General features: G+C 36.1%; 2 protein-coding genes across 4 annotated transcripts in view; both read left to right on the top strand.

Moving 5' to 3' along the window:
- The first annotated feature begins 422 nt into the window (after positions 1–422).
- On the top strand, positions 423–27,175 carry sgms1b (sphingomyelin synthase 1b). 3 transcript variants are annotated; one of them, XM_056245944.1, is made up of 6 exons: positions 423–537; positions 21,228–22,027; positions 22,830–22,947; positions 24,847–25,000; positions 26,460–26,626; positions 26,706–27,175. In XM_056245944.1, the coding sequence occupies exons 2-6, from the start codon at positions 21,414–21,416 to the stop codon at positions 26,877–26,879; spliced, it is 1,227 nt and encodes a 408-aa protein (XP_056101919.1). In that variant the 5' UTR covers positions 423–537; positions 21,228–21,413; the 3' UTR covers positions 26,880–27,175. The 3 variants fall into 3 exon arrangements, with proteins under 3 accessions (XP_056101919.1, XP_056101918.1, XP_056101917.1); XM_056245943.1 differs by lacking the exon at positions 423–537 and adding an exon at positions 540–642; XM_056245942.1 differs by lacking the exon at positions 423–537 and adding an exon at positions 20,081–20,388.
- The window catches only part of asah2 (N-acylsphingosine amidohydrolase 2), a 41,748-nt gene continuing 15,336 nt past the window's right edge, over positions 1,251–27,662 (top strand). The window contains exon 1 of the mRNA XM_056245933.1: positions 1,251–1,261. The gene's annotated coding sequence lies outside the window, so the exon portion shown is untranslated. The remainder of the gene's footprint in view (positions 1,262–27,662) is intronic.

The raw sequence follows: 27,662 nt of genomic DNA, 5'->3' as shown, positions 1-27,662 counted from the left end.
TGCCGCATTTAAAACACTCAGAATTGTTTGATCATTAAATAAAGTATTTAATGAAAACAATTCTGAGTGTTTTAAATGCGGCATACGAATGAATGAATGAATGCATGAATGAATGTTGTATATGCTTGCCATGTGTATTTGATATATTATTATAATTTCCTAAATTTCAGGGAATCTTATGCAGTAAGAATAAAGCAATAAGTCACTTAAGGGCACTGCCTGACAGTAATTTTCTCAGTAATAAACAAAACAATCAATAATTGCATTCAACTGCAGACAACAGGCCATTACCTGTGAAATGAATATGGCACGACTTCGATTTTCCCATTCTCGTCCTTTTTTCCACCCACCCAAACAAACAAACAAACATACACACACACACACACACACACATGAGGTATTGCCCCGCCTTCAGGAGGTCAGTGAGTGATCACAAAACCTCGAAAACTCTATCGGAGACCTACGTGCCTCTGTTACCAATAATTCAATACACTTCATCAACTGATTTTTCTATGCAAATCCCAACACACATGCGTGGTGAGCTGTTTAGAGCAGCGGATCTCTTCAAGACGTTCACACACTTACTCCTGATGAATCTCAAAGCACACGCATCCTGTGGGTTTGTGAAGATGAGCTTTCGTGGTAGGTTTCCGGCTGCATTACTAATCTCCTCACTGTATTTGCCGAGCACGTTTCAATGTAACAGCCTGAACTGGAACATTCGAACGGCTTTGCGGTTACAATGTTTCATCTGTTGATCCTCGCAACTTTCTGCGGACCTGAAGCTTCCAGTTGCTTTTGCCCTGATGAATGCTAGAGCTGCTGGTTGAATGTTGTTGTTGTCCCATCTGTTGCGAATTCATCATGTATGCACAACGTGGAAATGTTTGATTTATGTTGTAGTAGCTATTATTAAATAGTGGCAGGATGATATTGTGACTTCGAAAGGTTGTAATCTTTCTCATGATTGCCAATGTTAGCCTAGCATTTTACTACGACTTTTTTTTTGAGGTTCTTAAAAAGACTAAAGGGACTCTGACAGCAAAAGCTGTTGGAATAAGGCCTTGGCTACAGTTTGCTATGCATTGCTATCGTAGATGGAAAATCTGTATGAATTGTGATTTCTCCTGGCCTGGAAAAGTCATCGTCTTACCGGGAACCCTGTAATGTAGATCTCAGTAATGTGAATGCAATTGTTTTCATATTGGTGTCAGTTGTTTTTTATAAGTTTTTAAAAATCCCAAAAAAATCACAAAATCTGATTTAATGACTCTAAAATTATTTTTAAAAAGTAGCATACTTAAAAGTTTACTGTAGAAGTATGAATGCACAGATTTGTTGAAACTGATAATATTGTGGCCGATATTTAAATTCAATAAGTACTATTTTGTCCAAAGAAGTCTTTTTAAATGTTACAAGTGAGTCTTAGGCATCATAACATTAAGTTTATTTATAATATATTAAATTATTGGTTTTATTAGAAATTAACTTTCAGTGCTTGATAATCGGCAAAGCTAATCGGTAAAAGTTTACAATGAGGTTCAGACTTTGTTAAGGTTAGCATGCATTCAGTATTAGAAAATAACAAAGAAATTATTAAATATTTTTTTTCATAAATATTTGTTAATGTATTATGAACAAGCATGACTTAACTGAACAATAGTACCCTGTATAAAATAACATTAACCTAGATTAATAAATTCTGTAAAAAAAATAATAAAAAATATATTTTTATTAAATGGTATTAATGTTAATAATAGGGGTGTAACAATACAGTATATCGTGTCACAATATATCGCAATACAAAAATGCAACAATATGTATCGTGGATAGTTCACCCAAAATGAAAACTATCGATGAGAAAACAAAATCAAGTTTACAGAGTTTTAGTGTCAGTACTACATTAAACTACTATACCGGTGTATATATATATATATATATATATATATATATATATATATGCCAAATGTCTGATGTTACCAGTAGGGGTGTGGTGTAACAATATATCGTGCCACAATATATCGCAATACAAAAATGCAACAATGCGTATCGTGGATAGTGACAATATGTATTGTGGATAGTTCCCCCAAAATAAAAATTACTGTGTGAGAATTTTTTTTACAATTTTTCAGAGTTTTAGTGTCAGTACTACATTAAACTACTATACATAATGTTGATTATAATGTATAATAATGCAATGGGGGAATATTTGTGGGTCAGGATAATGCCAAATGTCTGTTGTTACCAGTAAAAAGTGGCCTACATTATTTTAAATATATTTAGTCAGTGACAGAGTAAAGCATATTCGTCTAAAATAATTCTGTATTTTCAGCTTCAGAATCATAAATATTTTTATTCTGGTGTCTCCATTGTCCTTGGGTAACAAGCACCAAGTCCAAACCTATTCATTTAAACCCACAATGTAATATCAAAGTTAGCATTTTAATAAACAGTACATTTTTTGTTAACTTTTTATCATATGTCTTGGAGTATCGCAATAATATCGTATCGTGATATGTATCGAATCGTGACATGAGGGTATCGTTACACCCCTAGTTAATAAACGGAACCCTAATGTAGAGTGTTACCAGATAATCATGAAAATGTAAAAATAGTAATGCGCTATGAAATTTTAAATGGTCGATGTATTTAAATAAAATCAAATATTTTGCATTTTAAAATGTTTTTAAAAACTTGATAGGTCTGGGCTGAGCATCACGTCGTTTACCCCATTTATCTTTGATAACATTATCTAACGTGTATTTCGCTGCATGATTGTTTACTGGAATATTCTGAAGAAAGAAGTGTTTCAGGTTTTGTAGGTTGACATAATGCAGCATTTGTCTAGATGGTTTCAGCACAGGTCGTTCTCGGATGACTAATGACTAAATGTAATTAGGATTAAGCAGGAGACATTTATTAGCTAGTGGGAAGACTGGAGCCGCTGGTGATCTCTGGGTAATTGGTTGTCTCTCAGGAGTGTGTGCTCTGGAAGTCACTGGAAACACAAGGCCAGCAGCAGGGCTTCAGTCCCAGAGGCTTTAGCTAAAGAGACTTGATAAAACATGAAAATGTGCAGTTTGCATGTGAAAAGTAATGTTTTCTCTGCTTAAAGTTATGAAACTTTGCATTAAGCTGTTTCACACTGACCTCAAGTTTAAATCTGAATGGTTACTAATGATGATCCTTATCAAAAATGGTTTAGCTGTATCAATCCACTTTAATGATAAATTAGTTTGGCTCTTCACCTCAGGCTCACATGCTGGTATATTTGTTTTCTGTGTGGTCTCTCTTTGGTAAGTCACATAACCAAGAGCTCTAGGCTGTTTATGGAAAATATGAGACACTGCATGGAGACACGTGCTCCTAATATAGACTTTTACTGTGGAAAGCATAGTGCTGTCGAGTGTGTCCGTGGATAGTTTGCCGCTGACACACTGATGTGCTTGTGTGTGTTGCAGAATTCCACCTACAGCATGCTCTTTAAAAATGATATTGAAAGAAGCTGTAAATAAATCAAAAGATTAGGAATATGTTTGAAAAAAAAATATTTCAGGGGCCATTTTTACACAACATCGTTTTCAACTAAAAACGAAAAACTTTTTATGCGTTTTGGTTGTTCATTTACATGACATCTGGGTTATGGGGGCTTGAAAACGCAAAAAATAAATACATTTTTAAACAGAATTCAAAGAAAATAATACCATTATCGTCTCCAACGTGAATATGTGCGGATGCGTAATACCAACGCCATCTCACGACCAATTCGTCCGAATTTGACGAGTGATTAAAAGATGGCTAATTCGTACGACCTCATTCGTACGACCTCATTCGTACGACCTCATTCGTACGAATTTGTACGATTTGTCTAAACCCACGTGATAGGTAGGTTTAGGGGCGGGGTCAGGGGTAGGTCATTCGTACGAATTCATACGAATTGGGCAACTCGTCAAATATGTACGTTTTAGCAAAAATCGTACTAATTCGTACGAGTGAGGTCGTACGAATTGTTACGAATCAGCCATCTTTTAATCACTCGTCAAATTCGGACGAATTGGTCGTGAGATCGGGTTGGTAATACATATAAGCAAAGTGTTTCTTTACAGAGTGACATCGCCAACTACTGGCCTGGCAGCAGAAGTGTTTTTAGTCATTTTCGCGCATCTATAGTTTCCTAGCTTTATTCAAGTAAATCCTATAGGTCATATTATTTTCATTGTGTGTATAAATTGTAACTTTGTTTATTCATCCAGTGTAATTATCAGACAAATAAATAAAAATTACTATTGTATTTATTCTATTGTGCTAATAATAATTGTTTTAGAGGATTATAACATTTTGTTAAAGTTGATAATCCTAAATAAATGTTCTCCTATTCTAGAAATTTGCAGGTTTATTTCTCCTAAAAGTGCAATGCTTTGTGCCTGTCACAGCAGTATTGACTTAACCAATGGTGTCGGGTTGGGGGCGGGACTATTTTTTTGACTGACGAGTGGCAGACTGGATATACAATGCAAATTTTAGATGTTATATAATATCAATAATTTAACAATAAAAATGATTTAAAACCAAGCCAGATACATTCAAAGTTTTAATTTAGTCATGTGGAAAATCACAAGATTCACAGCTGACGAGGATTTGCTTAACAAACAAGTGTTTAGAATTCAGATAATAAGAAAATCTGTACTGTAGTAATGTTTGCATGCATACTTGGAGATTGTTTTACATGAAGGAAATTCCTCAGCCAGATCAATAGGCTAACTCTACTTTGTGGTTTACAGTCATTTTTAGAACGGTTATCTTGAAACTGTAATAGAGGGAAAAATCTTTAGATGTCAGTGAGAATGTTTAACCAAAGAAAGAAGTATATAGCTTTACAGTTTCCCATTACAAGCAAAGTTTCCTTTGTTTTGCTCTTGCTTCCTTCTATGAGACTGGAGCCAAACATTGTGTTGATATGATAAATAACATGGGACTGGTCTGTCTTCCTGGTTCTTCACTTATCTGAGAGTCTCCTGATTTCCTCTCATTACTGACCTTGATTTTTTTTAACCATTTTGTTAAATGTCAGTGAACGTATTACTTAAACAAATAGGGATGACAGTTAAGTTAACACCTGTGGGATCTACTTCTTTTACTTTGATAGAAGCCCCTTATAACTGACACCCCTAATTATGTTACTTTAAAAAAAAAAAAAGTTTTTCATTTTATTTTAATAAAGAAGCCATATTATGCCCTTTTACAAATCTTGAATTTGTTTTTGGGGTCTACTAGAATAGGTTTTCATGATTGAATTATTAGCACATTATTTTTTACATTGCAGCACCACTCTTCCCAGTCTGTCAGTAATGCTCTTTTTAGTTCATGGCTGAATCCGAAATCGCCCCCTGTACCCTCAAGTAGGGCGTTATTTGTAGTGGTGTCCGAAACCATAGTGGACATTATTGAGCGCACTTATTTAGTCACACATTGCACCGCAATAACGAGTCTACAACTGATGAACACTCAACGGCTGTCCGAATTCGCTCACTCGTTTTCATTCACTCCTTCAAATGAACAGTATTAGTGGACTAACGTAGGGAATAGTGAATGAGGGTTTAGGGAATGATTTTGGATTTAGCCAATGTCTCTATGAAGCCCCTCCTACCGAAAAGCTCAGCGTGCTCTGATTGGTCGGCTAGACTAGTGTGTTGTGATTGGTCAACCACTACAAACGTGTTTCGAAAATGTCACGGCAGTCACACCATTTACCATAACTGTGAGTTTCTTCTCACACACACTACAACACTCAAGCAGGCCTTGGGCAGAAATGAGAAATATTGTGATGTGGTCATTCCCAGAAGAAGATTCCGATCGTGCTTAGATCATGTGCTTATTGTTAAAATAGTGTGCAACCAGAGAGAATAGTGCAATATAAAAATGTTGTTTAGTTAGCTATTGTCTGGAAGTGTTGTTGTCTGAACACTTTTCTTTTGCCATGGCACTGTAGATTAAGTAGCAGCAAAATTCAATAGAGTTCAATAGAATTAGAATATTTAAAAGTGAAGTAAGGCCCGTTTCAGACCAATGCATGAGCAGTGCATGAGCCAGGCTGCACATAGAGCTTTCAATTAGGGATGCACGATATAGGAATTTGGCCGATATTCGATATGCCGATATTTTCAAACTAAATTTGCCCGATGCCGATACCGATACCGATATATTTGTATTTTTTTTTAAGTGCAAAAAAAGCTTATTAAAGCTTCTATTAATGTTCTCAGTCAAGAGCAGTGTGTGATTTCCTCTGTGTTTTGTTGTTTTATTAACATTAACGGGATAGTTCTCCCAAAAATTTAAATTGTCATCATTTACTCTCTCAAGTTTCTTTCTTCTGTTGAAATTATAAAAGTTCTTTGGAAGAATGTGGCTAACCAAACAGTTGCTGTACTTTAGTGACTTCCATAGTATATTTAAGCACAAGAAAGAAATGAATCCAGGTTTGAAACAACATTAGATAGACAGAATTTTTATTTCTGGGTGCAGTATCTCTTTAAAGACAAGCGGCAGAATATTATTACTGTCTCTTTAAGAACTGCACGCGAGGGACGCGACGCGTCTAATATACACGCATTTGACACGCAGATTTTCTCTGTTTGCTTTCACTTTAGACATAACCAACTTTATGTAAACCTTGTGTGTATTTGACAGTATCAGCGCAATAAGACTCGAAAGATAAGTTAGTCCAGTATGCAGGCGCTGTGACAGGCTTTAGTTCCTGTGAGCGTCGCGTGTACGCGCTCAGAAAAGCGGATGTTAGAACAGCGCATCAGCACGTGAATGACATGTTTACCTAGCAAGACTTTGACGCACATGCAAACAATGAACTTTTGTGAATTGCGGTGTCCCGTGAGTGTAACTGTACCTCTGCGTTTACATGTGATGTGATGTGAATGTACGTCGCGTTGTACAGTATGTTGAGATGAAGGCGCCAGAATTGAACTGATAGAATGCACGATACTATGATTTTTCTTCAAAAGCAGATCGTGGAGACATTTTAATCGTCCATGATCAAAAACCGTGAGACGCACACTCCTAGTTGGAAGTTTAAGTTGCTGGCGCTCATGCTTTGTTCACGGTCGTCACATGCGCATAGGAAACACGCCACCCTATCGGCAGGACTCATCGGCAGAAATATTCATATCGGCCGATGCCGATGATGGTCATTTTAGCTTTTATCGGCCGATACCGATGTTGTCCCGATATCATCGTGCATCCCTACTTTCAATTAATTCATATTTTGATGAATATTTAATTGGTTTGTTGCCTCATAAAAGCCTATATTGTGTTGATGAATTGATTTATAATGCATTTTCAACGTATTTTCAGTTCAGCACACAACATGCGGTAAAAAAACGAATCAACTACAAATCAGGCTTGGGCAATGGCAAATATATCAGATCACAAACTCTTCCAGGCAGGACCACAATCCTCGATCTTATCACGATTATTTTTCATGTTGGTGTTTGAGGCTGTTTTGCAAGATAGTGGTATAGCCAAACTATTTTCTCTATTAAAAAATACAGTTCTACAAGATAACAAAATACCTGCTTTATTAATGCAATACAATCAAGAATCTGTGATCAGTTAGTTGCCTTTAATTAATTAAATTAAAATTAATTAAATTAATTAATTAATTAATTTAAAGGGTTTAGACAGATTTGTGAACAATATTTGAGAGAAATAGGCCTTTTGTGTACATAGAATATATATATATATATATATATATATATATATATATATATATATATATATATATATATATATATATATATGGTGAACTAATTGTTGTTCCCTGGACATGTGATAAAGGGTCTCTCAGTGTCCGAAAGGGCAGACACTGCCTCTCCTCATACACTTTTATCGAGTGAATGAGGTCCAATCTTAAAACCTTACACCAGCGCTTGGAAAATGGAAAATCCCCCTAGCTTGTTCATGTTAAGATTAGACTAGAAAACTATCAAAATGGATAGACATTTCAGTTTCCTCAGTAATTATTTTTGAAATGTATTCAATTTTTCAAACCAAGGCAGGGTGGGAACAAAAACTTGTAGTTACACATAATAAAGTGTGTGTGCGCATTACTTGTATCAAAAACCTTACTACTATCCTGACTGATTCATTGCTCTGTTACATTTAGTCAGTAAAGGCAAGCAGGCAGAGAAATGTGTCTATATGAAAGAAGCTCTTTCCACTTTGATATCTGACTTTTTGAACTGCTTAAATTTATGCTTGTGTTGTTTGTTAGTGTGAACTCAAGCCGTGCTGGTAATGCTAATGAAGTTTCAGCTTATGGAATGTGTGTTTCGAGGAGTTTAGAAGAAGACAGAGAGTGATTGAGAGACTCAATGGATCTATTGTGGCCTGTTCTTCCCCATCAGCAGTGTTGTTGGCCTTCTTATTCTGACCCGTAGTTTTAGAGTTGAGCAATTAACTGACCCTTTACATCCCAGTTTTTGTAGATTTTGAAATCTGTTTTGAGTTGGGTTGGGTGATATATTGCATAACAAAAACAGCATATTCAGCCATTTCACAATATTAAATAATGGGGCCATTATATGAATGAACAAGCTGTTGCCAGCACTGAATAATCTGCATAGATCTCAACCTGCATGATTTTGCAAGCAAGAGTGGGACGAAATTTAACTAATTTTAGGAGGAGCGGGACAGAATTTTGCGTGAGCGGGATTGAAAAATCCATCCCACATAGACCTCAAGTATTTCTTTTTGCAATTCAGTAAATTGCTTGAATCATCAATGCTTTTTTGGTGTTGTTATTGAATAGATTAGACAGCCTCATAAAATTTCACACCGAAACCCATTAGAACAATTTATGAAACAAGACGTAAAAGCAAAAACATTTATTTGTTTAATCATTTAGGCTGCTTCATGTCATTCCAAACCTGTATGACTTTCTTCTGCACTGTAAAAAACTTAAAATATATAAACACAACACAATGCAATGCGTAAATAACAATACAGGTAAAACACCTGTAAAAAAGCAATACGGAATTGTGCCCTATTTTTATAGACTTTTTTTACAATGTGTGGGACACAAAAAGTGAAAAAAAAAGCACTGTGAAAGTATCATAATAGTTGTCCATAGACTTAAACACAATATTTCATGCCTTCTGATGTTATAGATTTGTGTGAGAAACAGATAAAAAGAATAAATCGGTATTCACCAAAACAATTGCCTCCTCCAGTGAGCTGAGATCCCTATCAGTGAGTCGTATTCATGAACCATCTCAGACCAGTTTTGTGAACTTAATCTACCGATTATTGGAAATATTCAAATACAGTCATATGAGTTTGGAAAAACATTCGGGGGAGTAAATGACATCTGCATAAATCTGCATATTTGTGATATTTACCCCAAGGGCATTTTTTTTAACCTTTTATAAAGAGCATTTTTTCCCCCTAATCTTATTAAATGTAGGCTGTACTTCATATTTCATTTTAAATTCTTAAATTTGACCAATAAATTCAGTTAGAATAATAAGACACTATAGGGCTGTTACTAATTAAAGTAAATAATTTACACTGAAAACTTTTAACTGCATTAAACAATGTTATGCGATTGTTTTAAATATATTTTGAATACAAATAAAAAATGTTGGAAAGAACGATACTTTTATCATTATGATACCTGCCGCCAGTTCGCATGGCTGATTCATTCAAGAATGAGGCGGTTGTTTATGAATGGGTCATTGAATCTTTGACTCAACCGATTTGTTCAAAACGCTGAATCATTCAGTAATGAAAACACGGTTGAGTGTTGCTGTGAGATGCGCTATAGTTCTGCTGCAAACTTTGTCTGAAACAATTGCGTCTTAAATGTAAGTGACTTAATTGTAACTGTTTATTGTACTGTTGTGTAAAATCAGTGTCACAGTTTCAATTACGATGGTATTCAGGAAAACAACTCTTGGTCATGTGGTATTGCTTAATTTAAAATTGTTAAAAATGTAAAAACTCCACATTTTGAAAGATTACCTCAGTATGTTAACTGAGTTTCTTTTTGTGTGCCATCGCTCATTTGTTTCGATTTCTCCTCTAGAGGCTGTGAGAGCCTCAACAGCACAACCTTGTTACCGTCAGTACATTATACATTATCCACCATTATCGCCACTTACACTAAATGTAATAAAATCAGAGTCATTCTCGCATTCTAGTTATTGACGTTTTTAGTCGGGCAAGTAAAATTCTCTTTCACTTGCCCCTTCAAAAAAATAGTTAGCTCCCTGTCACGTGATAACGGAGCACAGTGAAAGGGAGTGATTGTCACGGCTAATATTAACCAAGTCTGCTTTAAAGTTAAGGTTTAATTGGTTATGTGATAGAACGGTGGACCGGTTACTGTATCAGCTCACAGCAAGCACATACTGTGCAGTAATTATCAAACCTTTTGTAGAGTAATGAAAACAGGTCGCGCCTCAACAATTATTTCCACTCGCACAAATGCTCCTAAATATATTTTGAGGGCGTACAGATTACATTTCTGGAACATATGCGACCAAAATGGTTGCAATTTTGAACCTTGTCATAACAACAAATCTCGTTTTTATCTTTTCAACACTGTATTCTGTCACGATCAGTGACAAAACGTTTCTGGCCCCGTATTCTTGTACAAACCTAGATAAAGCAGGTGAAATAAGTGACACACAATACCGGTGGGATTTAGAGAGATGGCAGTTTTGTTCAGTCTCACACCTTCTGTTTGCCTTGCATAGGAGAAGCTGTTCAGTAACTTAAAACCACCTCTGTTAACAAAGGCCGTTTGAGTTCTATAGATGGGTTAAAGTAATCAGCCGTGTATTTAGCCGGTTTCTTTTTACAGAAAGTTTCCGTTGATTGCTATTATAAGGAAAAAGTGATGTGTGTGCTGTACTCAAATAGAAACCTGGAATAATTTCTAAAGTAAATCCAGCAGTAGTTATAGCAACTGCTTTGCAAATACATGGTATGAGTAAGTAAGTTCAGATGAAACATCACTTATTCCTCGTCGCCGATTGTGTAGTTTTATAAAGAGTAACCAAGCAACTGGATAAAGGAGTGAAGCAACTTCCTAAACTTACATGTGATCATTTCTTGAATGAATAAATTGGAGCTGTTTCAAGGAAAAACAGCCAAGAGGTCTCCAGCATACATGTGCACTCTTTCAATACTGTTTAAAAATAATTTTTCAGGATGCACCTTATGAAGCTGGTTAAAAAAAACATTAAGGTTGTGCTAAGAGCTAGAATCAAAAAGTGGCGGCTTCTGGTTGAACATTTGTCACTACATAATTCCATATATGTGCTGTTATATAGTAGTTTTGGGAAGTTTACCATCATTCTAACTCTTATAAAGAATGATTATATTTGTTCAAACTTTTCACTGGTAGTATAGCCATCTGGGGAAACAGCAGTGCAGTGAAAAATGTGAAAAAAGGAAGTGGGAGGGTGGTGAGAAAAACCTTTTCTGTGAGCTTGATGTGGTTGAATGGCTTGTGAATAGGACATATATAACTTTAAATAAAACTATTGTGCAAATGTGTAGGTCAGTGACTACTTCCTAATACCATATGTACAAAAAAGCAGTGCCTGATGATGCGGGGCCAGCGTGAACCTATTTTGACCAGCTTGCTCCTCAGAATCACAACCTGTAACTAAGTATGATTAATAATTGATGTATATATTTTCTACCGGGTGTTCAAAAATGCGTAGTTTTGTGTTTTTATTTTGTGTGAGTTTCCGGCTGACCGGCTAACTGACGTCTTACTGAAATACTTACCTAATATTGAACCACTATTACCCAAAACTGTGCCTATTAATGCAGATTGTCTGTCGTTCTTACTACTTTGAGTAATGATGAGGGATTGAGCAAGATTTGTTTTACAAACTTTAATGTTACGTCAGTCATTCGCGTTAGTGCTCGGCTAACTTATGCGCTGGTACTGATAAAGTTCCCGCATGTGCACTGCAATAAATGAGAAATATACACATCGGTTGTGTATGAACATACATTTGTTAATGCTGATGGTGAGGAATTAAATGCATTAATACATTATCTCATAATGTACCTCATCGTCCTGCTCAAGTCGTCCTTGCGATGGAGGTTCGGGTTGAATTACTAGTTCTCTCAACGTTTCGATATGGTAAAATCGACTTCATCATTACTGTCTTTACAGTGTGTACAATCACTGAGGACCGAGGAAGCTTCCGGGCCTAAAGTTCAGTTATGATAATGGACGTTTTGCTTCCGACAAGCACAGTAAGCGGTAGACCAATCGTAACAGACTGGGCCATCTGGCCAATCAGAGCAGAGATAGAAGTTTTGATTAGCTCAATAGAAAAGTTAAAACCTATTCTAATTGGTAAGTTTTACCTTCGCTCACTCACACAGACAGAGTCGGCAAAAGTTGCTGTCTGTGGTGCCTGGCATTTACCGTACCGTGGAGTCTGCACCGTGACGGCTCATAATGGCCTCCGTAATGTTGGTCGTAATTTGTGGACTAACTGTAATATCATATGTTTGTAATTATTTTCAAGTATTCTGTCATCAAAGCGCAGTATTTTGTCATCATTGTCATCAAGTATTTTGACATGAAAGCGCAGCACATCATCTGTGTCTTCCAAAAGTCTCACCACCATCAGACATCGCTGCTCTTCACCTTGTATAATTAATAAGTGTTACGCCATTCTCGATCAAAGCTATAATAATGTAAAGCTATTATCGAACAAAGCTGTTGTAATGAGGTTTTTTTTACTGCTGGCTTTCAAAAACATGAAATTATGACCCCAGTGGGGTTATCCTTAAGTTAAGACGGTTTTTAAGATTTTTTTTTTTTTTGTCGAGTTACGATGCTATTATAATACCCTTATCCTATCTGTAGATTAGATAAAATACTGCACTTAGGAAATCTTATTCTGTAATAGCTTTTTTCCTATATGAGGTCCTAAATGAAATTGCCATGGTTGCCAAACAGATAAGATAGGATCCTAAAGTTAGGATCTCTCTATAATACGCCGCCTGTTCTACATGTTGGTGTTAGTTGGGTGAGGGGCTGGTTGATCATTTATGGAATATAACAAATAATTGTGTCTGATCTGTCTCAGTCACTACAAACGTGTTTTTAAGCTTTGCCAATTTAAATATTCAAGCTCAAGAAGATCCGAAAGATAACTCAATTCAGTACTCACACCACACACTGTTTGAAAAGTGTCGTTTGAGCAACACCTCCATCCGAATTGTTGGGACCATCACATCTTTCAAGAAACTCTTTCACAAGCTCTTAACCACCCCACACCCTTAAAACAACACACACACACAAATTCTCTGCATTTCAACTCTTTAGCTTGCTTACTAAATCTAGTTGTCAAATAAACCTGGCATTGTATATAACGAATATTGTTGGCTCCTTGACAAATTGCTTTGTTCCTATCTTGCAAGTCATTTTGGATAAAAGCATCTGCTAAATGCATAAATCTATATATCTCATAAAAGTACACATCCGAAGCATGTGCCTAAAGCCGCATCTTAGACAGCATGCAAATACTGAAGTGAGTTCACACTAAATTGTCAAAATTGCCTGTATTGGTATCCTCGTAAACATCGCGGGTTATGTCTTAGGTGAACGTAAACAGTTGAGAAATAAAACGTATGTGTAACAGTATTAGATCCGTACATACGTCTTAAAGTGACAGCAGCCTAAAATACCAGCTAATGTCTGTTTCAAATAACAAAAGACAAAAAAAGCTCGCTGCTCTTGATTGAATTACTTTTGTAACTTTAATGAGGATTAATCTATATTTAATTTATACAGTGAAGAGAGTTATTTTACATTTGATTACTTTATTCAATTGAAAACGACTTTTAGACCTCCCTGAAAAACCTGAAAAAAGCACTGTTTATTTCATTTGTTGTACTTTTTTGTTTCTACTCTATTTATTTGTGCTGTTTTGTTCTTAATTTATTACTGACTGTTTTTTCGTCTTAAAAAAAAAATATTAGGTAGGCTAGTTTTTGGTGTCATAACCTTATTTATTAAGGTGGGTCAAAAACAACAGAAACAGTAACTAGGCCTATTTTATTGTAGTCATTATTGTTGTTTTTGTGGTGGGGCCAGTAAATTTTTTGCCTATCAGTTAAAAGGATAAGAGAAATACGAGAGTTCCTGTAGCCTAACGGTCATATGTTTAGTACAAATGTGCTAGTAATACACACAGTGCAGTCAGAATGTCTTAAGTTACAGTATAGGAAAATGCAGGTGGGGTTATGTGATGTGATCAGAAATCATTCATGGTTTTTGATACCAAGTTAGGCTTATACTCTATTTTTCTGTCATGGTCTATGAACCCCCTGGCCCTGAATTAGCCTGTCCACCCCATGTATAAAACCACCACTGTTGTTATAGTCACCGAACAGCTGAGCAGTTCTGTTCTGGAAGAACGAATGCCTGGAGTTAATGTATAGCTTTGCTCATATCAGTTAATGTTCTAAAGAAGCACATGAGATTATATGACTCTGAGCAGGTGACCAGCTCAAATGATGATTGTTATTATGGAGTGTACAGATTTTCCATTTTCTAACATAGTTATATCTTTATTTAGATGCAGAAGAGTTTCCCTTTCTTTTTGCCTATTGACATTTATCTATTTGGCCGGCATCTTTATACTCAGTTCATTCAAGGAATAAATTCTGAGGGCTGTCAGAAGTTGTATAAATTCAAACCTAAAAAGATTTGACGTAATCTTTTGCTTTGACAACTGAATTTCTGTGAGTTGGTTTGTACTTTTAGTTCATTATCATCCTTGGGTTTTGACCACATTGTTATGGTAGATTGCTTGTTCAAATGGATTACTCATTCAGAGTTTTAGAAATAATGTCTGAACGCCCCTGAAAACTCCTCCACAATCCTGGACTGTAGTTTTTCCTTGTTTCTGAGAGGTTGCTTAGCACTTAATGTAAGATGCATGGCATGTGCAGATACGTCATGTGACCCTGGATCACAAAACTAGTCACAAGTCGCACGGGTATATTTGTGGCAATAGCCAACAATACATTGTATGGGTCAAAATTATCGATTTTTCTTTTATGCCAAAAATCATTAAGGTATTAAGTAAAGATCACGTTCCATGAAGATATTTTGTAAATTTTCTTACCGTAAATATATAAAACATTTATTTTTGTGAGTGAATGCAGCACAATCGCGAACATATGGACAACTTTAAAGGCGATTTTCTCAATGTTTTTTTTGCACCCTCAGATTCCAGGTTTTCAAATAGTTGCATCTCGGCCAAATATTGTCCAAACAATACATCAATGGAAAAGCTTATTTATTCAGCTTTCAGGTGATGTATAAATCTCAATTGCGAAAAATTGACCCATGTGACTGGTTTTGTGGTCCAGGGTCACATATGACTATAGAGAGACAGACTAAATTGGTCTTGAGAACTTTATTAGGCCATTAGTCTGCAGTTAGCACTGGTGTTTGACATTTACTGTCACATTCTCAGCCTGGTTATCTTCACTTTTTTACCCCTCTGTCTGTGGAGAAAAGGCTTCTGTACATGTGTCATTCAAAACACATTGTTTTGTAAGTTAAATTAAATGAAAAAGCCACAATGAATATGTTTTTATGCCATTAAGCTTCTAGTAAGGATGTGTAGGCTAATATTTTGCAATCTATTAAATTTAAATAATAAACATATGATAATGAAAAACTGACTGTTCATGTATCCTGCTTATTGAATGATTAATACTTTCCAACTAAGAAAGCTTTTTTCCTCTATTTTAAGTTTTCTCTCATTTATCTCTTTATTAATTTTTTTGCTTTAACTTGCTTTAAAACCATTTCTAGACATATAGGGTGAATTCAGGTTGATTCCAAGTAATCTCAATGGCAAAAAGTGTTCCAATCACCTCTTTTAAAGGGGTCATGACATGTATTTTTTATTTTGCCAAATATACATAGTGTAAAAACAATTATTTTCAACCCTCATTCTGACCCTCTGTCTGAAATGATCCGTTTTTAAGGCGAGGCTCCTTTAAGGCTTGTCAGTAAACGGCCGCTGTTATGATTTGAAAACATCATTGCATATGAAAACATTATCAGAGCCCACTTGGTATTGCACATGAGTAAGTGTTTTGAACATTATCTGTCAGCTGACTGCTTGACTGTTTTTTTTTTCTAATCTCTCCATTACAGTGTTGCCTGACTCCGCCCTCCTACGTACTTCTGCTCAATTTTCATTTTCCTTCAGTACTACGTCTGGGTTTGTGGTATATTCGTGGGTTTTCTCCGGTCAATTTTTTACCGGTCCAATCAGCGAACAGAGGGAGTGGCTGAGAGCGATGACGTTGAGGTGCGCTAGTTTGAGTTGACATATGTCACTCACGACCAAACATTAGCGATTGGCTATGGCAGATCCAGAGTGACTCTGCGCAGATACAATAGTTTTAAACTTCAACAGAATACCCGCCTTCAAGGAAGTTAACGCTTGCCATTGGAGAGCTGCCAGACTCTCTGTACAAATCAAATGTACGAGAGTCTGGTAGGACCAGGCTAATTACACTGTGGCTCGTTTACAAAATCTGCAGTCAAATTCTCAGAACAAACATATAATCCCCTGACACGACTCATGACGCCATTAAAAATAAACCATCAACTTATTTCCGAGGCTGGGATCTTTCTGAAGTCTGTACAGAAATTAGCAAATGAGCTGTTTGAACTCGACACGTCAAAGCGAACGATCCTTTATGCATCCATTTACTGTCTTATCCATTTGTCCTGTGGGTATGTCAGAAAGTGAATGTGCATCTGTATATTGTATCCAGTGTGGATGCGACGCTCGCATCGTGTGTGCCAGTGGGCGGGGCCTATGGTGCGATGATGTATAATTATTCAAATTGCCCGTGTGATCCCACCATATCCAAATGAGCCGTTTTTGGAGCTTGATTAAATAAATGCTTTGTTTATAATGAGGAGAATGTTTTAAAGGTAGGGTATGGGGGGAGGGGGGTATGGTACGACAGTTTGATTGACGCACTGACTGTCCAATGATTCTAGGTGGTCTTGGAAATGATTGGCTGGAGTTTTTCGAGTCCTGCCCGTTCCACAGATGATTAAATTGCTTAATTTTCATTTCAGTGCTTCTAACTCAGTGGCTGTAAGTGGGTTAGGAATAGGATTTCAAGTGATTTTGAAAAAAATGGTCCAAAAAGAAAATCACATACCCCACCTTTAAGCAATGAAACTTTTAATGGTACAAAGACCTATATGTCAAAAGATCAAGGACAATTTTATTTCTCATGTCATGAGTCATGACCCCGTTAAAGTTTTTATGCCCACCATATACGTTATTATAAATGTATATAAATTCATACTGAAACAGACCAAGGCCATTGTAATTACAGTCGGTAGTAAACATGATATGTTGATAGCAGTCCAATAAAAAGTGAAGCACTCATTTAAAAAAAAAAAAAAATGCATGCTCAATATGCCATGACCAATCAGAATGAAGTATTCTGGATATCTGCTTAATAAAAGTGATGATAAGAAAGTGGGGTTGTTAGAATAGCATTCTTGCATTATGCATTTGTCTTGCTCAGCTTGATTAGTGATTTTATACTGGGTTGCTTGTCAAAGTGAGAACATCGCAGGAAACCACAGTTACACTCTGATATAAGTTGTGACAGGAAGGAAGGCCATTGCAAGTGTGTAGAAATAAGGACCCCTCCCATTATTTCTTGTGTACTCAGCTTAAACAGAATCTAAGCACAAAATGAACTGTTATTAGTCAATTTACGTGTCGGTCAAACAGGCATGTCTGCCTGTCTAAGTACCTGTTCTTGTCCAAAATAAATGGCAAATTGGACTGGGCTTCATACCAATATACAAGATTATTCTTTAAAGTCTCAATTAAATGGAATTAGCGACAGATCTTTTTTTCCTTATTGTAATGTAGGCTACATTTGAGTGTAACTGATTATCGAGAAAAAAAAATGTAGGATGGGGACATGGGCATCTATGCATCAGTTTGATTGGTCTTTGAGATGTGGGCGTGGCACTCAAAAGTGGAGGTGAATGAAATCAGGGGTGGAGTTTAACCGCAATAAATGATTGTCATTTATCGTGCACTTTCGACTTAACAGCTTTGCAGAACATTTACATTCACAAACAACTATATTACACACTGCATGAAAGGGAATATTCGAAAAACCATTATAGGGGCACTTAAAAAAAAAAATACATGGACAAATTGTTAAAATTAAGATATAACATGCAAGTTAAGAACATGTAATATGCAAACAGACGTTGCGATAGTCTGTTCTTCCCTATTGTGATGTATATCCGAGTGAAACTGCTTCTCAAACAAGAAAAACTAGCGTTTCAGAATCATTTTGTCCCGTTAGGAATTGATTGGTTGGTTGTGGATTAGGTGATCTCATGTGATTGGCAGGTTGTCCCGCTCTCATGCCAGTAAACATGCCATCAGAGAAGAAAAGAGATGACAATCGACCAATCGCGGCGATTTCAGTGGTCGCGGCTCCTAAACGGTGCTCTTACGTCGTACAGTGAAAGAGGTTCCAAGATGGCCGTTGTCATGGTCTTGCAGCCAAAGTTAGCCTAAGATCGTTTTGAATAAATTTTGCCTGATCATCTCCCAGTGTGTTTGCTGCCACGACCTACATGTGCTGACTATAGCCAATAAAAATGCAACATGAAAGGCGTGTTGATCAATGCGACATGGCCCTAAAACTTAAAACCACTTAACTTCAGCTCCATTTGCAAGATTGGCAAGCCAAGTTGGCCTCTTTTCCCTAGCTATGACCATGTCCATATTCTCCTTTTTCGCTTCCTCCTCTTTTTTTTTTTATTCCAGCGCACATAATAAAAACCACAATTGCAAAGTGCCATTCATCTTTCTCTATTTGTTTACCACTAGCGCATGCTGATGATGTTTTATTCTTCTATATATCTTGCGTGGCAGCCTACGATTCAAAAGATTTCATCATCGCACAGTCTACATACATATAGTCATATAGTCATAGTCGTACCCAAGTTTATTAGATCCATGTCGTACAGTGTGATTTTTAATGATCTTATAGACCTTATGCACCAGAGAAACAAGCGCACCGTCATCTTTAGAATATTGTCTTTGAACTTCCGTTTTTGCTGTCACTCTGTATATTTCTATGGCATCGCTGTCGAGGAGTAATAGGCTTTATGCACAGCTTCACTACTTCCTGAACTTCAGCCAGCCCTTTGTTTCCTGTCTGTCATTATTGGACAAACTAATTACTCCAGGTGTGCCTGATTATTGTTACTGAGGCCAGGCACACCTGGATTAATTAGTTTGTCCAATAATGACAGACAGGAAACAAAGGGCTGGCTGAAGTTCAGGAAGTAGTGAAGCTGTGGCATAAAGCCAATTAGCTGGTGAAGTGGATTTACTTAGTGTAGAGTTAACGAAAGTTATCATGAGCATTGTAATGTTTATCGTAAGCATTGTAAAGCAGATGTCTTAACAAATGTCGACCGGGAATTTTTTTCCAAGCCGTTCATTTATACCTGTGCAAGATCGCTGTGAAAATACAGACAGGAAGTCAAAAGACAACGAGCGCAGCGCTGAAAAGGGGCGGGGCTACATATAGGATTGCCGAAATCGCACAGTCTGTAGCAGCGATAGAGCAAATCAGTTTTAAGAAAAAAAGAAAAAAAAGATGTGCACTGATAAATAATTTACTAAACACTGCTATATTCCATCAAAAATAAGAATTGACCATTTTTATATCATGGTGACTTTAATATGTCAGTCTAATTATTTATGTATCATTATTCTGTATTTGTCTTATATCATTACATTATCATAATATATATTTTTTTCTGTAAAGTCAAGCAACACATACTGGAGGTTTGCTTCACCTAGTATTTATTTTTATTGCTTGTATTTTTTCAAAATATATATATTTTTTTAAGTATAGGCTAATGAAAAGTTTCATTCACTAATGCAAGCCAGATGTTGTGCACGATGGATAGTTCCCTTCCCCCTACCGCTGTAATGTAAACAGTCCTGCCACACCCGTGGAAACACACTCGAGTCGAGAGCTCCTGGAATTCTTCAGTCAGACGATGCATGTGGTCCTCGTCAGTGTGTTTCTGCTCCAGCTCTCAGCTGTTCTGAGAACGAAATGTGCTGGCTTTTGTAAATGCAAGAGGATTGAATATAGCAGGCGGTTGTAGCAGTTCACGGTTTGCTCTGTTGACTGCATGGCTCCAATGTCTTGCAGTTTGGAAAAGTTTCTTTTAAGGAGTTTCTTCTCTTGATAGTGAATTATGCTGAACTCGGGAGGAAAATGAAACTCGTGAGTACAGTTACAAGTGGTTTTTAACTGTTGCCATATTGCATAACTCACTGGGCGTTGTTGCACTCTTGTAGCTGTGAATCTTGAAGCGTTTCATGCATTTGCTATCATGTGAAAACTAGTGAAAACAAATTTGACAAGCTTGAAATTAGTTTAGTGCCTGAATATGAATAAAATGATGAATATAAACTTAAAAAAAAAAAAACTTACATATCTTTCTTATATATATATATATATATATATATATATATATATATATATATATATATATATATATATATACAGCATTTTTGACAAAGCTAAAATAAAATATAACATTACTTTTACATTTATTGATACTTGTCATTTGTTTAATGTCTTGGTCACCATATTTCCCATGTTATTTTATACTTTTAATAACTTGAATATTATTCTAAAATGTGGAAAATTAGTTTGAAAAAGAATGAGTACTCGTGTCCAGTCCTTTTTACTGAATGTTCGTGTGAAATCATGTATGATAAAGCAGTGTTATTTTAGTATCATTGAGATTTTATAGTTTTTTTTAATATTTTATTTCAGTTTTAGTAAGTTTAGTATATCAAGTTAAGCTAAAAAGAAAAAAAGAGAGAAATATATCTTTGGCAACTAGCTGAAATAGTTTAAAAAAAAATATATATTTTGTATTTTTTTTTTTCAGTTAACATTAATTATATTTCAAATAACAAAGTTTTTTTTTAGTTTTAGTTAACTAAATTAACCCTTGGGTGAAGCGTATTAGAAAATGTTGGGCAAAAAGATGCTTTGTATGTCTGTGTGTTAAGATGTCTGAACAAGTTTTCCTTTTGTCCTTTCTCTTACAGGACAGACGTTTATGAAGCGGTTGTAGGTGTGCGTCATATTTGGATTAAACTTCTGGAAGTTGTGAGCCAGACTTCCCCAGAGCCCTTCCCTTGTAATGAGCATGGTCGGAGAAGGACTTCGTGTTTCGTAGCAGTGTGTGCCTATGTCGGATTCTCCAGTGCGTTTCTACAAGCTCAAGAGCTGATATGAATAAAGTAGAGTCGTGGTCTGAGGAGGAGGTCTCGCTCTGGCTGACCGATCAGGGTTTGCAGGAATACTCTGAACCGTTGAGAAACCTAGACGGACAGGCTTTATTAAATCTTACCACGGAGGACTTCAAGAGGGCATCCCTCTCCAGGGTCACGTCAGATGGTGGTCTTTTGCTCCTGGAAAAGATAGAGACTCTTAAGATCGAGCATCACATCGATGTTCACAAGAATGGACATGCCAATGGACACATGGTGTTGAATCATAACGGGAATGCCGGGATCACCGGCAAGGCTCCGCGGAATGGCGTGGTGAATGACTTCCACAAGGAACTGGTGCAGATTACCATACCAGAGCCAGCTTCTCCACAGTTCCCTCCCGAATGGGGAAAGACCGCCGTGGCTTTTGTCTATGCCTTATGCTGCTTCGTCTTCACCACCGTCATTATTTCTGTGGTCCATGAGCGCGTGCCTCCTAAGGAGGCAACTCCACCTCTCCCTGACAAGTTCTTTGACTTTTTTGACCGGGTGGAGTGGGCTTTCTCTGTATGCGAGATCAACGGAATGATTCTGGTGGTCTTGTGGATCATACAGTGGAGTCTCTTAAAACACAAGTGAGTTTTCTAAGTAGCACACATTGTGTATGTTTTATTCTTCATGAGTAATGTCACAAAACCTGCCTCAGGAATATTTCACTCCAGATTCAATAAAAACACATCAATTAAATTTGGCTTAAAAACAGTGAAGAGAATCTTCAGATTTTGACAATATTTATATGACAAGCACGCACAATTTTCACTTAAATTAACATTAACTTGAACAAAATAAATTCAATTATATTTCTTTCACCCCAAATTGAATAGAAATCCATAATACATAAAATTTGGATTTTTCAGACTATTTATATGACAATTAAATGCAATGTTCACTTAAATTAACATTTCTGTAATTATTTTCTCAAAAGAATTAAGTATTTCCTTCTGATTACTCTTAATAATATAATAATAAAATAAAGAATAATAATTCGTAACAAGCACCATTTTCACTAAAACTATCATTACCACTAGGAAAGAAAATATTATTCTCATTCTCCTTTCTTATGATAAAATTATGTTATATATATTTAAATATTATTTAATGACTATTTTTACTTGCATGGTCATTAATGCAAGAAAATATTATACTAATTAATCTAAAGCAAAAAAAAGTTGTATATTTTGTTCTCATTGCTGTAATATGACTGTAATATTATGTAAATAATATTTAAATGATAATTAAGCATAATGTTCCCTCAAATTCTCATTATCATAATGCACAAAAAATAATAAAAATTTTTTTTTTAAATGAATGAATATCTGTAAAACAAATCCCTGTAGTTCACTAATATGAATATATCACCACATCTTCCTTCCGCAGATCAATTGTTGGTCGACGCTTCTGTTTCATAGTCGGGACGCTTTACCTCTACAGGTGCATCACCATGTACATCACTACTCTTCCTGTGCCTGGCATGCACTTCAAATGCTCTCCGAAGGTAACAACGAAATAATCTCACTTTCTTTTCCTTTTCTCATATTATTTGTTATGTTGTTTTAACATAGTTACTTCATAATCAGCACAACTAACTTGCTAGGCAAGCATGTTGGCCAGGTAAAGGAGTAATAAAAAACTAAACCGATAAAAGTATGTGTTTTCTCTCTTGTTGATGGTTATAATAGTTATACTTATTTATTTTTTTAGATCCAATGAATATTCTTGATGAGTTTTCTGTCAATTTTGTTCAGTTACACGAGTAAAAAAGACCATGTTATTTTATATAGCTCTTGTAATGATCAATACTGTATGATGCTTCACTTGTAGGAAAGATTACAATTTTTTTTTAATGTATTTTCATCCCAGAATGTTGTTCATTCTCTGTAACAGGATGGGTCAGTTGACCATCTATGTTTTGAACAGTGGATGTAAAGAATGTGTGACTGTTCTATAAATGTCCTCAGAGCAGAGGTCATGAAGGGACATATTTCACATTGAACGGAGAAGCCGGTAATGGAAAATGTGAAGTGTGGTATTTTCATCTCTTTTAATATGCTCTGGGAACCCATTTATATTGATGAAGACACAGGGGGATAGAGCATTGAAATATGTTGATAGGATGTTGATACTTTTTTAATATGTGAGAATTAAAGTTTACAAAAAATAAATTCATAGTGTGATTTTTGGTGAATTGTATTGAATCCAATTAGGAATCCAGTTTTAACACAAGCCATTGATGAATTAACTCTTTCCCTGCCATTGAGAGAATTTTCACTGTTATACGGTAGGGGGCGCTATGAAATCTTCTGAAAGAGTACGGAATCTCCTGATCAAAACACAGGCGAAAAAGAAGCAGAAACAATCTATAGCATATGTAAGCAGATGCATATGTAAAATAACGTGATCATCCGCATATAAATCAAAACGGCCTAATGTTACTGAATGAAATGTTGACCCAGGATGAGCTATAGGAATGTGCAAGCATTAGGATTGTTGATGGACTCGATCTACTCCATCTCCATCTATGCAGTTTTTCCCAACTTTTTGCTCAAAATTTTGCCTTTTTTAATAAAACACCCACATTCCAAATGTTGATAAAAAAAATGCATGAAGCTAGAAAAAAAAAAAAATATATATATATATACATACAGTATATATATATATATATATTTTTTTTTTTTAAGCAGAGGCTCTGTTCTTTCTTTTGATATATTGCATGTTCAGACATTCATACAACAAATATTGGGGCCATAAAAATATCAATCAAAAATGCTTGCGGTGGCTGGTAACTTTGAAAAAAACGTTGGCATGGAAAAATGTTTTACATTTTAAAAATTTATTTAAAGTGCAGCCACACAAACTTTTGAAGAAAAAAAAGTTATATTTTCCCCCACCAGTGGGCCTCTTTCTGGACTTTATGAATCTTAAAGCAAAGACTGCACCCACCGGAGTATGAGCAATATTATTGTGAAATGAAATGATTGTTTAGAGTGTATCTGCTCTAGTGTTGCTATGCTGCCAATGCACTGGTGATCCTTTTGCAACAGTGTGTGTGACTCAATGTCGCGGATGGGATGTCGTGAACACACACTAGCTACACAAGACAGGAAATCCACACCACCGGGCATTCAGGAAACATTCATCATCAAGCCCAGCAACTCTCGATAGAACCTGCTTTCCTGTTGCATTTGCTCAAAGAAAGCCTAGACTTAAACGCCAAGAACTTTGCTTTCTAGGAGCCATTGTTGCTTTTATGTTGCGCCTCAAAGGGGTCATTGTTGTTTTTGACATGAACATGCTGAGTTTGTAGAAACAAATAAGGTCAAGCGGTGAATGAAAATAGATGAAAGAATTCTGGGTGAATAACATGATGCTAATGCTTGTGTGTTGTTTCTGGCAGCTGTATGGCGACTGGGAATCTCGGATACGGCGGGTGATGAAATTGATCGCAGGAGGGGGTCTGACCATCACAGGCTCCCATAACTTGTGTGGAGACTACTTGTACAGTGGCCATACTGTCATGCTCACCCTCACTTATCTCTTCATGAAGGAGTGTGAGTAGACGATTTGGGACAACACCGTCCCCTAGTGGACATACAGTGGTACCATGCATTGCACACTTAAAAATGTATGAAGGGTCTTGCATTAGATTATAATAAAATCAAACTGATTTGACATTTATTTTAAGCAAAAAACACTTTTCAAGCCAAAGATTCACTAAAACAAGTTTAATTTGTAAGTGGAATGTCTTTAAACACCTACAATGCATTCAAAATAATAAGGTTTGTCATCTGATTAGTAACTTCTCTTAAATGAGTGAATGCATAGCAATTTCAAAGTTGTATCCATCATGTTATTACCTGTCATTTTCACCCTTTTTATTATTCAAATATTCTTTGAAAGTTCAAATTTTATGAGCTTTTATTAATACTCATGATACATTTGATTTGAATACATCATTATGTGAAATTTAAAAGAACGTAATCTGAGAATTACCTGTATTCCATTGAAATCAACGAATTTCATTAAATTCCTTTGAACTCCCGACTGCTCAAATTTATGAAACATACATATTCTTTTGTGTTTAAATTCTTTTTATTTGGTATTAAAGCAGAAAATCATTTGTAATTACACTTTTTTTTTAATGCAAACAAATGAAACACATCCTAACAAATATGCATGAATAATAATTGGACAGAAAAACTTGATAAACATATTAATCACAAGCTTGCAGAAAAGAAATAAAAGGGGTCCAAACTTTTTCAAATAACAAACTCTTGTCTTTTAGGGTGTACCTAATTCTTTCTAAATGTAGTGTACCAGTCAACTCTGTCAGCCATATTTTAAGAGCTGGAACTTCCTTTTTCTTCCAAAATAAAGTAATAGGTTTTTTTGGTAGAGATTAACCCATATGAAACAAACTGTTGTTGTACCAATGTAATCTCAAAAATCCTTCTGTTCCAAACCGAAACATACATATTCTTTTTCCAACAAAACGACATCAATATTACTCTTAAGATTTTTTCAAACAAAAATATAGCCTTTTCATTGTACTTGAAAAAGATTTTTTTCATGCTGCAATAGCCATCAGATGGCATTTATATGCATGTTTATTAACCGTATTCAGTCCCAAAAGTGTGTGTGAGATATGGGATAGAAATGGACCTGCACAAAAGGTGTAAAAATGGTTATATCTCTTTAAAAAGCCTTTTAAACAATCTAAAATTTAAATGATTGAAATGAAAGTTTGGTACCTGTGCTAAAAATTAAGCTTTTTTTCTTTTCTTTTTTTTCTTTTTTACACAAATTATGTATCTCTTTTGGGTCAAAATTGACCGAAAATGCATTATGAAGACGACGGCGTGTTGTGACACTGTGGTTGTCAATGTCAGTGGATCATGTTGATCGTTAATGTGATGAACTTCACCTTTGGTTCTGTAATTCTTCACTTTACTGGAGGATTAAAAAAGCATTCTCTGTTATAACACCCCCTAATTTTCTCGCACCTCACAGATTCTCCCAGAAGGTTCTGGTGGTACCACTGGGGCTGTGGGGCGTTGTGTGCAATAGGAGTGTTCTGCATTCTTCTTGCTCATGACCACTACACGATTGATGTTGTTGTGGCCTACTTCATCACCACACGTCTCTTCTGGTGGTATCACACATTGGCTAACCAACAAGTACGTTTCAAGGTCGTCAACATTTCCATTCAGAGCCCTATATTGTATTTTAACCTCTAACCATCTGCATCTGTTTTAGACGCTCAAAGAGACGTCCCAGACCAACTTTTTCGCCCATGTGTGGTGGTACAGATTTTTCCAGTACCTGGAAAGCAATGTTCCCGCCGTCGTCCCCCGCAGCTACCAGAAGCCCTTCTCGTGGCGATCGCTGCAGTGGGGTCACGTGAAGTACACACGGATAGATTCAGACTGACTGACGTGCAATTTTGGAAGTTGGTCTCCGAAACATGTGCCGGAACAAGCCTGACATTGTAGCCAATCCCTTTAACTAACAGACTAGTCATCCAAAGCTTGTCATTCCTCTGTGACGTCCTCACAGGATTGATTTTGGGATGTAAAACTTATCACGTATGGGGCGAAGAACAACAGAGACGAAACCATGGTCAGGGATAAGCAAGTGGCTTGCGATGGCCTGTAATATCATCTTACGTCAATAAAAAAAATGAGCCAGGAAGCCAAATGAGAAGTTATTTATTTTCCCGAATAACTTGACAGCACCTGTTTACAGGCATAAAGCCATCTTCTCAAGATATTTTTGTTAACTCAAGCAATTTATTGACACATTAAATATTGCAAGTCTGAGCAAGATAAATCAGTTTTGTACAGCCTTACATTTTTCTAGTCGTTTGCTAAACAACATGTGCTGTCAGAGAAGGTTTATATGAATATAATTTGTATTTTTTGAAGTAATTCTTTGTTTTTTTTTATATTGTTTGGATAATCTAATGCTCCTCCTCAGTGCCTTAATAGTTCAGAGGGAACGTTGTTCTGGCAGTCAACTGCAATGTATTTATGTTCATTCAAAGACAATTCCAGTGTTTTGGACTATATTCAGGGTGGTCGTGCTGTAACCACCCTTTGCGAACCACATATGCTTGAAACAGAACTCACCTCGTCGCCCGAATGTAACAATCCTGCTCGTTTTTGAAAGAGTATTTCCATGACAGTGTCAGCAAAGCTAATGTGGTTGTCCATA

This window comes from Rhinichthys klamathensis, unplaced genomic scaffold (assembly GCF_029890125.1).
Source record: "Rhinichthys klamathensis goyatoka isolate OS25496 unplaced genomic scaffold, OSU_Roscu_1.1 h1tg000035l_1, whole genome shotgun sequence".
In the NCBI taxonomy this organism is placed as follows: Eukaryota; Metazoa; Chordata; class Actinopteri; order Cypriniformes; family Leuciscidae; genus Rhinichthys; species Rhinichthys klamathensis.
The sequence above is the reverse complement of the archived record's forward strand: the minus strand, read 5'-3'. Positions and strand labels throughout refer to the sequence as shown.

Bases quoted from the DNA above. Each gene is read 5' to 3' on its own strand.
- sgms1b (XM_056245944.1), top strand. From the start codon at position 21,414: ATGAATAAAGTAGAGTCGTGGTCTGAGGAGGAGGTCTCGCTCTGGCTG. The intron at 22,028-22,829 runs GTGAGTTTTCTA...TTCCTTCCGCAG, and splicing joins TGGAGTCTCTTAAAACACAA to ATCAATTGTTGGTCGACGCT. The intron at 26,627-26,705 runs GTACGTTTCAAG...CATCTGTTTTAG, and splicing joins ACACATTGGCTAACCAACAA to ACGCTCAAAGAGACGTCCCA.